The sequence below is a fragment of the Seriola lalandi genome, unplaced genomic scaffold, assembly GCF_002814215.2.
Source record: "Seriola lalandi dorsalis isolate HSWRI2012SDOR001 ecotype SW California unplaced genomic scaffold, Sedor1 jcf7180002054971, whole genome shotgun sequence".
NCBI lineage: Eukaryota > Metazoa > Chordata > Actinopteri > Carangiformes > Carangidae > Seriola > Seriola lalandi.
The window spans coordinates 536027-552272 of NW_019525522.1; the positions used below are offsets into that span (position 1 = coordinate 536027).

Genomic DNA, 16246 nt, shown 5'->3' on the forward strand with positions numbered 1-16246 from the left:
GGTGCAGCAGTGAGGAGCTTAAAGTGGGCTTGACACCTGAACGTTGCCTTGGATACACGTCAATGCTGGCATGGCAGTAGTGGGCTCACAGGTTACAGCAGTTCACCAGCTCTTCCAGATGTACAAGTCCGTGACTGTGTGAGGTGAGCAGGGCCTTGTGTTGAGATACTGTTTGTTTCTTAAAAGTCATGTCAGACCCATCGGGGTCCCGACATGGTGCATGGTTGTGGGTGATTTAATGACTTTACTCGATGTATCGCGGCTTGTTCCACGTGCGCTGTAGTAAATGATTATATCGTGAGTTAATCATCATGTAATTGTTTTAAGTCGCAAGCCTGAAATTGGCTTTGGCGTTTCGCTGCTCCCGCTCTCAACCATTACTCTCTCCCTCTCACAAACAACGCACACCCCCCGCCCATCCAGAAAACTCTCCTGGGTGCGACCTAGCAATATTATTTTTAGGCCATATCGCCCTGCCCTAATGTCTCTGGCTGAACAACAGTTGTCTTTGTAAAGGCAGGTGGCACTGTGGCAGGTCCCTAACAGGTGGTTTGATGGTACTGTAGTTCTAGTTTGCTCTTCGTGGGAATTTGTTGACACTAAGAAAAAATTGAATTTCACCCATTATATCCATTTAAGCTTTTAATCTCTCCAAAACAAGCTTGACTTTAGTCTGGACCAGTAGAACCAACCGAGCAGTTAATCCATAACACAAGTCTTGCTGTTGAAAACAAATGATTAACAATTACGGGTTTACAAATTACAGCCATTTTAACTTCAACACCGATTGGTGCTGACACCACAAGGACAGAGGTGTGGGGCCGTGTATCAGAGCTAAGATCGCCACCGCTCACTTCAGCAAAAGGAAGTTCACAGAACAACAGAAAAGTTTTTTTTGTCTGATTGTAACAGACACCTAATTTAACGCTGTGACACAGAGTGTAGCAACGTTTAGGAAAGCTATAACCACTGATAAAGGGTACTGTAATAGGTGCGTTCTGGGCAAAGGAAGTGTTTGTGTTTAAATTATATTACTTTCATCCAGCGCTGGCATGAAGACCAACTGGACTAGTTGTTTCCTGGGGATGTGTTATGGTGTTATGAGCCATGAATGATCCTCAAAGGCAGATATGATACCTGCCGTTTGATTTAACCTCCACCCAGGACACATATTTGGTTAGCAGCTGTGTATTGTTGTCAACACTGAACTTCCACATCGCTAACAATTTAATAACCCTCATAACCTTTGGGTCATTAATACTGTGATGGGCTCGGGAATAGACCGCCACCAGACAATTTTCAGACTAACCGCCCAGGCATGTAATTACAGACCTTTGAGTAATAATGTTCTCAACAAAGCTGTAACCACAGTGGATCTGTAAAGCTGCGACATATGTGATTTAAAATTGCTGCACTGAAACAAAAACTGTTGTCATGCAGAACAATCAAAATTATGCTGAATTAAAATCTAATCAGCGAGTACAGTTACAGCTGATCAGGGACCTCTGGGTTGTAAGATATTGCTGCAGAGTCTAGAAAGTGGGCTCCGCTTTTCTCTTGTTTTCAGAAGTTTTATTACAAATATTGGTAGAAAGCTGTTTTTTTCGAAGTGTCCTTGTGTTTTTGGCAGCCAAACACACCAAAACACAGGAGGATTGTGGGAAATATTCCAGGTAACCTCACCTGCAGAGACGTCGTTAGTGTCAGGAAAAGGGTTCAATCGTATCACATGATGAATTCACCGTCTCACAGGAGACGTTCAGCTGTCCTGATCACTTGGAGTGATGAACGAGTCAGACTGTGCAGTGGATTTTCTGTGGATTTATCTCCGTCCCAAAACCAGATGGTCAGTAAAGCAGCAAGAAGGTGTTTATTCTTCAGAAATGAGACAGTTTGTGCAAATGTTCCCACATGAGTAGGGACGAGTCACCCCACGGGTACGAATTCAGATGCAACTTTCTGCAACCTTCTGTAGAAAATATGAATCATCACACGGATGGTTTCAGAGCTCAGAGCTGAAAGGTGGACTCGCATTTAATTAATCTGACAAAAGTAACTGGCGATAAATGTACAAGTTGCAGCAAGTATTTATTTCTGTTTGGTGCACATGAAACAAATTACAGACAGTATTCAGTATTCACAGTTTTCTGGAATCATTTGTTATCCGTGCTTTTTCTTTCTCGCATGGCGTACGCTCCAGCAAAGAGCTCCATTCGACCAACCTCGCTCTCTGACAGTTGTTATGACAATCGATTTTGTCTGAAATTCATACATAAAACATTTCTTGCTCTCCTGGTTTTTCATAAGTGATGTATTTGTTGATGGTGCAGGATGATATTTGAAAGATCACAGCATGGTTTCAGCAAGAAAGCGAGTAGAAAACATCCGTATGCAGCAACCGACCTGCTCACTGATATTCACTGCCTGTTTGTTAAAAATGGAGCCAGCTGTTGATGTTCTCTTCCTCTGTGATCGGAGATGTCTGCAAGCAAAGGGAGACAAACAGTTACTTGATGTGTTGCAGTTTATTGGTCATCATTGCATTGAAATTTAACAAGAAAACCATCCGTGATCTGTGTTAACACCCACAGATGTTTCTCCTCATGTGCGTGCGTGTATGGACTAAAACATGAATGCAACAGCCTAAACAATCAGAATGAATTTTTTAAGGTAATTATCTCTTTTTATTCACAAGGAGGTTGAATTTGTTGCATAAAACATCAACAAAATGAATACTAATGAGCCAATTTGAAACTTAGTTTGAAAAGATCTGAATGTGCCACCAAGAAATCAGTTTAAGCTCCGGATCGGCCAAGTTTAAACACAAATGAGCTTTAGAACTTAATTTGAAGAAAATACTGAATATTTCTTAGACACTTGATCTGCACTGACCAAAGATCTGACAAGAGTAAAGGTGCAGAACATTTTAGTAAAGGTGCAGAACATTTTATTTATTTTAGTTTTCTTCAATTTAAAAACAGCTATAACGACTCTCTCACATGCAGGTTGAGCTTGTAATGAAACAACTTTTAAAAAATCTCTAATATGTATTTTAAGGTTTGAGTTGCACTATGTTATTACATTTGAACCAAGGCTTATTTTCCTTGTGTGAATATATCTATATACATGAGCGTGTACCATTTGTATTATGGCTGTGACTCCTGATTGCATTGCAGTGATAAAATCTCCTAAATCTTGAGATGAAACTTCTGAACAGGAAAGAAGAAAATAAGACAAGGTTAGAGAAGTTTAATGTTTTCGGTTTACTGCGGGCACATTTGGCTTGCATCAGAAATACTGGAAATTGGTTTTTAAATAAACCAGAATTTTTTTTTTTTTTTTTTTTAAAATAAAGTGTGTGTTCTGGCACATACACTTATGCACAGATCCACAGCAGCCTGAGTGGCTCTAACAAGAGTCCAGCTCCAGACAGAAAGCTGTGTGTGTGTGTGTGTGTGTGTGTGTGTGTGTGTGTGTGTGTGTGTGTGTGTGTGTGCTTGTGTGTGCTTGTGTGTGCTGCTCTGGTCAGGGACTGGAAAACACAAACAACTGGGCCGCTGGGAGGGCAAAGCTGGAAGCCAGGAGCTCAGAGTAATGATGATAAAGCAAAGGACCAGTTCTTTAAAGCTCTGAAATGCTTACAAAGCTTCACCCGCAGATTGTTGTGTACTCTTTTTTTGTCTGTATACAGGGTAAGTTATTCCTGCGCCGCTGGCGATGCTAAAATAAGATTTCTATGTGCTCATGCAGGGCAATTCCAACAACATTGCCACCGTCGACATTTCGGTCGGATTCATTGGACTGGAAAGTTACGTAGAAGCACCTGCCATCTTCTTGACAGCGCTCAACACTTACGCAGGGCCGCTGCTCTGGGCGTGTCACCTCGTCTGCTACCTCAGCTCAGAGAGAGACAGGTAAGTGTCAGTTTAAAAGTCACTCTGTGGCAGTGACGTCCCACCACGGTGTTTGTACTCTTGGGGATGTATGCAGTTTTCTGGGTGAAAAGTTGAACTCATTAACTCAACTAAACAAACTTATATTATTATTTGATTAAAAATATATTCACGTGTGTTAAGGACAAAAAAGAAACTGCAAAATAAGATTAGAAATTGGTTTCATGCAGATCTTTACTACTATATTTACAATAACCAGTAAGCTGCCCCTTTAGCCTGAGTCTGAAAACTAGTTGGCATGCGAACAGAGAACTCAAAATACTTAAGTGTAAGTAATGGATCAATGGTTGAAATAGCTAAAAGTAAAGAAGAAAGAAGTTAAAAAATGAACCTGGCCAGAAGTAAGAGATGAACAGTTGATATAGTTTGCTAAAGTCACAGAAATGGTTGAAGCGTCCAGTTTCTGTCACTCCAAGTAGTAGTTGTATGAATCTCACCATGAACGAGGAAAACTTAACACTGACAGCTCAATTTTATGAAAATACTATTGTAATAATAAATAATAATAAACCCTTTTTTTAACATCGACAATTTAAATAACATCCAGTTCAGAATCCATTCATAAAAACACTTTTGGTACATGATGGGTGGAAATTAATTGAAACATACTTCTCTCCGGACCCCAGTAGCTCACCTAGTAGAGCGTGAACCATTCAGGCTGAGTCCAAACCGAATCCGGCCCGGGCCCTTTGCTGCAAGTCATATCCCCTCTCTCTCTCTCTCTCTCCCCTAAGTTTAGTGTCCCTCTTTCACTGCATCTATCATAATAAAGAATGCCCAAAAAACATACTACTCTCTTTCACTTTGATTTTAAAACAGCTGTGGCAGCACATCCACACAGAATCATTACTATTGCAACGACTTTTCTCTGTGAGGATAGTACAGATGCACAAAAATATTCTGTTAATTGGTCCACTCGTGGCAACAGAGAGTTTGGTTTGCAGGGTATCAAAGATGCATGTAAACAGCTTAATAAGACCTAAACTGGAGAGAAGCCACTAGCTTGGTTGGTGTATGTGTGTGAATGCAGCCAATAACTACAGCTTCCCCTCAGCATGGGGCCCCTGCATAGTTCTGAGTGATGAGGTCTGTGACTGGGCAACAGCTGTCCTGCTGATAGAGCCAAAACTCAGATTCTCTTTTAATGTAGACAAAGGATGGTGTTTGTATAAGAGGAGTTTGTATAACCTGCCTCTGTTCGGCTGCAGCCTTGTGATAAAAATACTTTACTATAGAAAAACCCCTTTTTAATTTTGTCCCATTGAAAGGGGACTGCAGAGGGTATATACATCCATGCATGATTTAGATTCTTAATAATCTTTGATCCCACATCAGAATATGATGTGTTTAACATTTCAGTAGTGCAGACAGTCTCTGATTAAAAAAGTTCTACTCATCTTCAAATTTCTGTGCTGCTCGAGGCAGAGCCTGGGGATGACAAAGTTGATCCATTCATACATCCAACATTTTGGTCCATTGCGGCTCCTGGCTGGCTCGCCATGAAATTTGATGTGGACATTGAAGGTCCCCAGAGAACGACTCCATGATGTTGTCACCAAGACACTGCAGAAACCTCCAAGATATCCATGAAATTTTCACTGTCAGCACCCCACAATTTCCACTTTTACATAGAAATATCAAATTTTACCCAGGGAAAAGTAAATTTCTAAATCCACTAACAATAAAGGAGTTAAAAATTCAAAGTGAAGCCACGCTGAGATTGTAGCTACACCACAGCAAACGAGGCAAAGCTGTGGTGTTGAATTTACTGTTGGAAACAACGAAAGCATTTGTGATGAGGAGAAGATAGAAATACAGTAGCAAACTTTGCAGTGACCAGTGACAACATGACACCTGAGATGTGTTGTGTATTTAATGTATTTAAGTTCAAATTGCTGCCTAAAATGTTTCCTCCTGAAAGACTCAATTCAGTCACAGCATTGATCTTTTTCACGTGAGAACCTAAAGTGCAACAACAATGCAAGCAGGCAATAAATCGCATTTAGACTGACAGGGCGATTGATCCGCCCACAAACAGCCGCTAATGGGAGTTGATGGCGGCGCCTGGCTGCCTCGCCACATTCACTGTGGTTTTACCCCCTGAACAGCCACATGACCAGGATGTTGTTTGGTGTGAAACGAGGACTGCAGCCTCTAGAGGCCGCTGCAGGGACTTTAGCCTTTATCTATGATGCCCTTAAAAGCTAACACCACCTTAAATCCAGCTGGTAAACATGACACACTGCATCGCTGTGCTGCACACGTGACCGTCGTTCATTGCTGACATTATTCATAGCCTGGTGCTTTCCACAGAAACCCCACCTGTAATATCCACACAGAGACTAATGAAAGTCTGAAATAGTAAAAAGTGCAAAGTACAGGAGCTCATTTAAAATTCATTCTGCACCATCAGCAGCTCAACCACAAGGCAAGTACTGGAAATGGGCTTTGATCAATAGCTATTCAACGGGTTTCCCTTGACACTGTCGAGCTCGACTGAAAGCAACACCACGGTTTGAAGAGAATGTTTTCATTGTTTTAGTCCACATAATCACAGTAGACCTTCAGGACAGGCTGATCAGGGAACTCATCACAACTTTACTGTCATCATTAACACTGTCTCTAAAGTCACATACTCTGACGTAAATAGGCATCTGTAGACATAAAAAGCATATTCAGCTCAAACCTTTTACTATAAATACTTTGAACTTGATTTTCCAAGAAGCTGTGTCAGCTCTTTGACATTACCTTTGTTGAGAGCGGTGAAAAAGCACAAGCGGTGACAGACTGTTGATCTTTTGTGCAGCTCTCTACTTTGCGGGCTCAAAAGTGAGATGGTTTACTGAAATACAATGTCATGAAGGACAGTCAGTCATTGCTTCATTTATCCTTCATTTTGCACATTTCGCACATTTGTGAGAGCAGGTAAAAGCTCCATAAAGACCAAAACTACTTTTTTTTCTCTGACTTATGTGCATGGTCATCTTTCTTCTACACAGCTTGGTCATTTTGTTGTGAGTTTCACTTTTTCAACCACACACCCTGGATAAATGACATCCAGCTGAAGTGGAGCTAAGCCTGTTTGTCCCGTCAGTCATTTATAAAACTGTGAGAAGATGTCAAAGTGATGTCATGTGACGCATATTTTCCACTGAGAGAACGAAGTCGTTGGCGGGACTGTTTACTCTGCTGTCCCACCTGAGAACTCGCACATGAATGTATTAGTAGCTCTTTGAGGTGGGACACAGAAATAAACCTTGTGCGTTAAAAAAAAAAGCTGCCCTGTGAAAGTAGCCATTAGGTGAGTTTAAAATTTATGTTGATTCACAGAGCATGGTGGGGTGTCTTGCCATCTTTCATCTAAGTTACCATGACAATACAGTGAACAGCTTTATGTATCTTTGTCTGAGGACATGGTGACTTTACTAGTCACACATTTACAAATGAGTCCATTAGGACAATACAAGACATCGTACATTTGAGTAAATGTTATCATGCTGTTATCAACAAGAGCTTTGTCTATAAAAGTCTATCAGACCAAAACTGAGTTAATAAAAACCGGGTGTAGTTTTTCAGGTTTGTAATGTCATTTAATCAGATGATGTCAGTTATTCTGCCTCTAAAACTGAGGACAGCGTAGCAACACCTGCACTCACACTTTTACCTTCTCTATTGCCCACTCCATTCAGAAAAATGTGCATTACTGTTTATTGGTCACTGTTCGATTACATTCTTCACCTCAACATTTGTGCAAGTGTGTGTGTGTGTGTGTGTGTGTGTGTGTGTGTGTGTGTGTGTGTGTGTGTGTGTGTGTGTCAGTGCCTTTTGGTTGAATTTCCACCTCCAAGCTGGATTCCTTCCCATGTCTCCTACTTCATCAGCGTGCCTTCTCTTGTCTTGGGAAAAAGGCTTGAAGTTCCTCCCCCTCAGCTGGGACTCTGCCTGTTTGAATGAACAAGGTCCCTGTGTTAATTCACCCATGTGTTTCAGCGCGTCAGAGATGAAGTGTATACATACACAACTCTTTGTGTATCCGTGTGTGTTTGGTTTTACATCATCATCTCCTAATCTCCTCGCAGCATCCCTCCTCCCATCATGCAGGTTTTAAAGTCATTTACTTCTTTATCAGAATTTGCCAGCAATCCGCATTATTGTGAGAGGATAATTGGATCAGACTCTTCTCCTGGGTACATGCGTAAGGTAAAATCTCCAGAATGTGAAAATGTGGCCTTCCCTCTGAATCATCAAAAACAATCTGCAGCTTTACTGAATCAACATCATCATGTATCGTTTAGAGAACATAAATCAGCTTAGCATGACCTTGGTTCATATACAAACTTTCCCGTCTTGCTCTACAGGAAGTTTTCCTATTATTGACAGCACAGAGTCGCCTGTTCTGCTCTCTGCAGTGCTTTCCTCCTCTCTGATAAATCCTTTCCCTCTCTGCAGGAGCCCGGTTGCAGTCGGCCATGGTTGCTACTGTTTGGCTCTGCTGAGGTCCGTGCCAGCTGCAGCCTACATTGTGCTGGTAACTGTTCTGCGCTACCATCTCTTCATATGGAGCGTCTTTTCACCCAAATTACTGTACGAGTCCATGCACCTGCTGCTGACTGCGGGAGTCTGTCTCTTCTTCAACACGATGGAGCAGAGCCACAGCTCCAGTAAGTCTTAGGCAGCCAAAGACGCAGATCCTCCATTAAGGAATCCTCTTAAGTGAAAGGGTCGGACGCAATTCTGTTTCTGAGAGACACTTGTAAAGACTGATGCGCACTACAATATGCTTATCCTCACTCAGCAACACACTGATCTGTTCACAATACGTGAATAGATGCTTCAGAAAGAGCCCATTCTCTGGACTCTCTGCGTCTGCGTTGCAAAGATGCTTTAAGAAGACACTTACAATGCATTTTTGTGAGCATTTGATTTAGTATTTCATTCTTTCCAAGGAGAAAATGTTTGCTGATGAGAAATAATTGAATGATGTAAATTAGATTTTTAAGAATAACTTTTTGTGGTGCGTATGTATACACACCACATATTACCTCAGGGACTGGTGTACAGTGAGCCGTAGCAGCGCTACGCAGACAACAGTGCAGAGTTTGATGTTTTGGCTCCATGGGTAATTTAATGACTTTAATACCACAGAGGAGAAGATGCTGTGATTATGTTGAGCAGAGTGTAAACATGTGATGTTTGGATGTTTACGGAGCTGAACTCTTTTGATGACAGCCACCAAACTCAAAACGTCTTTTTGCCACAGTAGAAAAAGTTCAGGTATTATTAATAAAACTAATGAATTCCATGTAGCTGGCTCAGGTTTCAGGGTCCTGGTTTTGTGCCTGTTGGCTCACTGTCACACTGTCATGACTTACTGGGACACTTTAATACAACAGAGCCATTGTTAATATTAATACCTGTGATTTTCCTACTGTGACGAGTCAAAACGTCTGCTGTGCAAAAGGCCTATCGACTAATCGTAAAGGTTTATGAAGTCCTGCTCTAAGAGGAACCAAAAGAGTGAGGGGGGTGGCAATCAAGTTGAGTCTGTGCCTGCCCACACCAACAGTATTCAGCCCATATTGACTAAATTTATTCATTACACAATTTTCAGTAAATAAAAAAAAACCCATGTACGTAGTTCTCAGTTTAGTCCAGACCTCCAGAATCTGAACCTGGTCCCACTAAAGGAAATGTCACGATGTTTGAATTGCAGCGCATGTTGCAGACCTCAAACTGAAATTTATTCATTCAGTAGCAATTTTAGAGTCTTGGCAAACATGTCTACCTCATATGTCAACTAGAGGTGTGACGCCCATTAAGAACACCAGACACACGTTTTTATTTACAGCCTGTTTTATTTCAGTGCATCTCAATGAGGGTTTAGCTGTAGTTATTTCAGGCACAAAATCTGTCTCAGGCAGCACGTAGAGGAGACTCGATGAAATTGGCATACAAACCCAGGAATCAGTTATCAAGTCGTTCCTCGCCATAAATATATTTCATGTATATTTTTCTCCTTCTTACATTTTATGCTTAATCCTACTGAGGCAGGATGTAAAATCACAAATACTGAGCTCAGAGTTAGAAACAGCCATCATTCATCTGCAGCGCTGCTTCAAGAAGATGTGAACCAATTCAGTGCACTCTCCTCTCTGCTTTTGTGTTTTTATCTTTATTCCCCACATTGTTCAGTAGTGCGATGATATTCATGTTTTGCTGAAAGAACATTATTCCAGATATACATTACAATTGTAAATGTGGAACTCGTATAACTTCTAGAGTCTGGCAGCGCACTGCAGACTGAGAAACTTCTCTAACTTCTACTCAATCTCTTCCTTCATCACTGAGAATACTTCCAAAGTAAAGCTGGCTATCATCCAAAGCAATAAGAATATGGAGCCAAAAGAGCAAACAATGTGTCGCTGTCTGGGTACTTATGGAGCATACTGTATTATTACAGTATCTAACTCGCTGCTTGGACTCCATTTTCAAAGTAAAATTAGAAAATGGAAATATAGAGCAGCAGTTACAGTCCAGGTCTCATCAAATGTCATGAACCCGCCCCTTCTGAAACGTCACTTCCTCATGTTTGTTTGTGATATTTGTGTCATAGAAATCCCATACGCAGGAATACGGTCTTTTACTTCAGCGGGATGTTACAAAGTAAGAGTTTAAGCTTCAGCTGCAGCAATTATTTTGTTGCATTATGGGTAACTATCATGTCATTGAACAGCTGTGACTACTTCAAAGCTTCCTGCTGATTATAACCTGGCAGTTCTTACATCATTACCCTTTGGGATTTGTCCAAAAGAAAACAAATCAAGTTGAAAGATTTTAGCGTTAAAGCCACAGTGTGCAACTTTTCACCTCCAGGCAGTAAAGTGAATTGTAAGTTTCCCGCCCCAACACTTGTCACTCACCTTGATGAGCTGTCTGCCTTTAAACAACATCTCGCCTGAGGCTAAGATCGCTGACATCCCCCAAGCCGCCACAGGCGTCAGAGAAGCAGATGCCAAACCAAGAAAGTACAAAAAAAAACAGCAATGCTGATGTTCAGTGTGTTTTTTTGCAAGATTTTGTCTGATGCAAGACAAGCTTTACGCTTTATTTGGCTGCCGTCGCAGTTGTTGCTGTGGCTCACCTTGACAGGGACAGGGACCTCAACGCCGACTACACCGGCAGAAAATGGAATTTAAATGTCCTGAACAACATTGAAAAGTCAGACAAACAAGAGGATTTCCATTGGAATGGACAGGGTCACTGACAGACATACACTGCATATGGATCACAGCAGGTTAGCTGGTTTGCATCAGAAGCAGGACACATTTAGCTTTGAGGTATCCAGGCTCAAAGCTGAATTGATCCTTTTCTAAATTGGCAGCACACTGTCAAGTGCCTTCCCTCTCTGTGGCTGAATACAGACTCTCACACAGACTTCAGACAAAGGCTGATGGAAATAGTTTGTGAAGCAGATAATCATCTACATCACTCACGAGGATTATTCTGTCAGTGTTCAGTATGCTTCATATCACTGTGCTTGTCTAATGACCATCGTAACGTCTTGGCAAACTGAAATCTTAAAAGAAAAAGTTCAACATTTTTCCAGACGATCAGAAGAGACTCCAGTAAACCACAACTTGTTGTTTTTACACTTTAGTTTTTGTGTGGTTTATACAAATGAAATTTCACATGCTCTTCTGTAACATTTGGGACAGTCAGGCTAATTGTTTCCCTCTGTTTCCAGTCTTTATGCTAAGCTAGCGTCATATTTCCCATACAGACACAAGATGCTATTGATCTTCTCATCTAGCTCTGTGTTTGTCTTTGTCATGTAAAACAACACACAATGTTTATTCTTTTTTTTTTATTATTATTATTGTAATTTAAAATGAACAGCGAAACATCTTCTCAGATGGAAATGGATTTTCTGCTCTGAGAGATGAAAATGAATGTTGCTGGTGTTGTTGGTGGACTGCTCGGTGTGTTTTTACAGTGCTGAAGATGAATGATGTTTGATAGAGCAGCGTCCCTCTGCATCTCATCAGCTACGTTGCACTGAAGTGAAAACCCGATAAAGAGTTTGAGAAGCTGCGGTAGTACTTTGAGACGCAGAGTTTGATAATATCATTACAGCGGTGGCAGCGGCAGATTTTCTGCCAGTGGCCAGAACTGTGATTAGTTTTTCTTTGGGTTTTCTGTTGATGAAGTTTGGGTTTCTATAGGGGACTTTTCTGTTTTGTTTTTCATTGTCCGTTCATAGATTCTGTTCATTCTAAACAAACCAGAAGTTTAAAAAAGACACTGAGTAGATGTGAAACCTCGTGACCGGAGGCTGAGCCGGTCAGGAGGTCGTGAGTAGAGCCGCAGAAACATTATAGATCATCACTTTGACTGGTGAGAATGGGTGAACAGGGAGTGGTGCCTGGATCAGTCACTGGAGTTAACTGTTTTTTCAGCTTACAGAGGAAAAAGTGAATTTTGATCCTGACCTTTTTTTGTCTTAAGTGGATTTATTTTTTTTGTAAAACCTCATGGATCCTGTGTAAAACGTGTCTGCAGCGGTGCACGAAGACGCCTCACAGCAGCTTCTCACAAATCTGATGGGACAACACTTTCTGTGTGAAATCATTCCTCTGTATCCAAATCTCCAACAGCCCATGAAATGGATCAGAATAACTGTGGAATCCGCATGGTTGAAAGATTTTTAGCATGTGTTAGCGATACAGTTTTACATCAGATGAAAAGTGCACTCCTTTCTGTGTGTTTGTGCAGATGTGGGCCTCCAATAGTCCTCACAACATTTTGTTTTAATAGGTTTATTTTGAAGTGTCACTCTTATCAAACCTACTGTTGTCTGTTGGTTTAACTATTGAAAAAGCAAACCTATATCTATATAATGCACCTGTAGAATTTACAAAACAGGTTTTGGGGAGAGTTTTGTTTTTCTTTCTTTCTTTCTTCGTTTAGTAAAATGTCTGATTAAAAGGAAAACACAAACGGCTCAAATCTGTGTTGAATGACTAAGATCTGCGTGTTTTCCATTCTGATCCTACCTGTTTTTATGTAGTTCACAGTAACCATGCAGTTCATCCTGTCTAGTATATGGATATGTAATTTTTTTCACCCTGTTTTTCTGTGATTCGTTTTTGTCAGGTGTGTTGAACTTGATGAAATCACCTGGTTTCTGATTTCCTGGTGTTTTGGGGTTTTTGGCTTCTTTGTTTTTGTTCTGTAACAAATGTGAAATGAAAGAACTATTTACCAAAATAATGGGTTTTTTTTCAAATCAAGAATCATTCTTGCATTATTTATGTTCCAAACAAAATAAACAAAATAAATGCTTTGCTCTGTATCTTTTAAGTTTCTGTCTTCTTTTATTGCCTGTGAAGACTAAAAGGAAAAACATCCAGAGCCTGATTTTGGTTGAACATTCACATTCTTTAAACATCTTAATAGCCATTCATGTAATATTAGCGATGAGCTGCCCGTTAAACTGTCTCTCAGCTCCGTGCAGCCTGGGTGGAGGCGATGTGTCTGCAGGCCCGGCCCGCTCCCGAGGACGAGTGACATGATGCACTTCTCACTGGAGTTTCTCTTTCTGTCAAAGTTTCCCACTGACTTCATAAAACTGGACAAGAAACCGTGTGTGAAAGTGCACCCGGAGTATCTCCACGTACAATGTAGTAGTAGGAGGATGATAATTCAGTAATCATCCCTCTATCTGCTATCCACCCACTAAATAATTATTTTATCCCTTCAGGAGCTGGACTTCAATGCCATCATTAACGACACATTTCATGCTGTGCTCACTTCTGAGTGGGAGTCTCTCTTAAAACCTCCAAAGTGATGATGCTCTGAAAATGCATTATCGCCTTGAAATGTTGCGAACAAAAACCTGAATTCAATTATTTTTTCATGTTTGTTCAAAACCAAAAATGTCCATGAATGAAGATATTTACCCACGTCCGCACGTCACCCAAAATGGCACAGGGTGTGTTTTATAAAGTTCAGTATGTTCGTTATTGTGTGTTTACTTTCCTGATCTTACTGTGAACAAAGCTTTGTGACTAAATTCAAACACTGTTCTTCCAGTGCTTGTTTGCTCTGTTATTTTCACTTGTGTTATTTTAAACTCTCTTCACATCTTACGTAACATGTTTCCTCATAGTGTAACACACTGCATGAGCTGTGTTTATGCTCCATTCATCCATTTTCCATCGCTCATCAGCTGCAGGTCCCGACGGCAACCTTATTCTTCGCCGTGTCCTCCGGCTCTTCTGCTGGATCCTGAGGCGTTCACAGAGTAAAGGTGATATTAAATCTCTGCCCCAGGGTCTCCTCCCAGTTCGATGTGTCCAGGAGATGTTTTGACCAGATGCCAACACCACCTCAATTGGCTCCTTTCATCGCAAAGTTGTAGCCGGTTGTCATTGAACAGAACGTACTTCCCTCTCCACGGGACCCGTGTCGGCAATACCGTGCTTCCTGAGGCGTCTGACGGTTAGCCAGAACTGAAGTTAATCAAAAGTCATTCTCACTGAACTCACCAAACTCATCCCACTCATGAGTTTTTGTTTCTGTGGCCACAGAGGCTGCAGCTCTTTTGGACTGCCAATACCTGTCAGCTGATTCAAGAGCTTATTGGGCTTACTAAGCCCAGAAGAGCTCGCCTTGACAGCCTCCTCCACCAGAGCCTTTTTGTGTTGCCATCACAACCGGTGCAGACGACCCTCTGGCCACAACACTGAGTAACTATCTTAACAATAGAGGCTTTAACATGGCCCAAGGTGTTCTGGTGCCCCGGTACACCTCATGCTGAAATAGAGATGTCCACCACAACAGCTCAGGTTCAGATGAGGCAGATCGTTCCTCCCAGTCCCACTCCCTCCTCCGGGCTGTTGACCAAGTGACCACTGAAGACCCCCAACATACGGAGTCCTCACCCAGTGTCCTCTGAGGGAGCCGACACAGACTCCACAAAGGCAAACCACTCAAAGCTTTTAGTAGCCATCCTCTCACAGACCTGTATCTGTTTTCTCTTAGCACAGCAGCACTCAGCCAGAGGCTCATCAGACCCCCCCCCCCATCTGGCTGGAGCCAGCAAGTGTCCAGGAGTCTGGTTTCAGAGCTGGTGCTGTGGATCCACATTGTTGTCTTTAGTTAGACAAAATGTCCAGTACCCATCACCTAATGTGAGACATGAACACATTCCCGCAGATATTTTGGTTAATTTCATAACAGTTTTTTATATTATCTGTCAAATAGTCTCACCCTCTGAATTATAGATCTGTTTCAAAGCTCCACTGCTGCAGACCATCATATTAAGAACTTTCAAGATCACTGGGTTAAAACTGGTTTTCTCTCATTAAGCTTATATTAAAGCTGCTATAATCAATATTTTTATATTAAAAATGGATGCAATGACTGTGTCATGTTGAAGGGGTTGCTCACAGTGGTGAACCTGCAAAGAATTATTACCTGACTCTGCAGTTCCCCTCGGCCCTATGGAGCATTTTAGCATCTTTTAAATCATTGTTCAGGTTTTATGACCTGCAACTTTATTGTTTGGGTTCAGTCTCACTGCTCTCATCAGCATCATTCCCAGTCGCAGCACGCAGCTGTTTTGTGTGTAGAAGAGTCAGATAAACCCACTGTACACTACCTGCCCAGCACTAAACCCCAGACAGACAAAGTCAGCAACTCGCTGGTTAGCATCTAGCAGCTAAAGAGCCACATATTCCCTCAGGAGTCGGTAAAAACCAAGACTGAGATAAAAGAGGAAACAGTGGACTAATATTTGTCAGGAGGCCAGAAAACACGACTATAAATGAATGATAATGTTGCTCCTTACCTGCTGGAGGTGTAAACTGTTTGCTAACAGTTTAAAATGAAAATAGTACAGCTTGTTTGCACTGTCCCCAAGTGGCCAAAAAAACAGTTAATGCAGGTTGAAGTGAATCCAAATAATTAGGACCATCCTTGATCAATACTGAAGAGGAATAAAAAATAATAGAAAGATAATTTTTCTTTTGTGAAGAAAAACAAAATGTGTGAGATGACTGTTCCTGCTTTGCCAGTGTGATGTCTCTGTAAATCATCAGGCACCTGTGTTTAAGTGCAGGCAGCTGTGAAAGGGCATAAATCATGTTGTCATGAATCAGTAAGCATTTTGCGCCTCCTCAGCATCTATGCTGTTGGAATTCATATCTGAGGCTCATTGATTTGTATGTACTCCTCACTTCTCTTTCATGTGAAGTAAGGACCAACCATGTCTGGCCGTCCAGCAGCAAATA

General features: G+C 41.4%; 1 protein-coding gene across 1 annotated transcript in view; it reads left to right on the forward strand.

Annotated features, from left to right (window-relative positions):
- Positions 1 to 13305, forward strand: part of pigg (phosphatidylinositol glycan anchor biosynthesis class G (EMM blood group)) — a 58081-nt gene extending 44776 nt beyond the window's left edge. Inside the window, exons 12-13 of the mRNA XM_023395976.2 lie at positions 3751 to 3914; positions 8403 to 13305. Of these exons, the coding sequence (XP_023251744.1) occupies positions 3751 to 3914; positions 8403 to 8625 (387 nt within the window). The 3' untranslated portion in view covers positions 8626 to 13305. The remainder of the gene's footprint in view (positions 1 to 3750; positions 3915 to 8402) is intronic.
- Positions 13306 to 16246: the final 2941 nt, after the last annotated feature.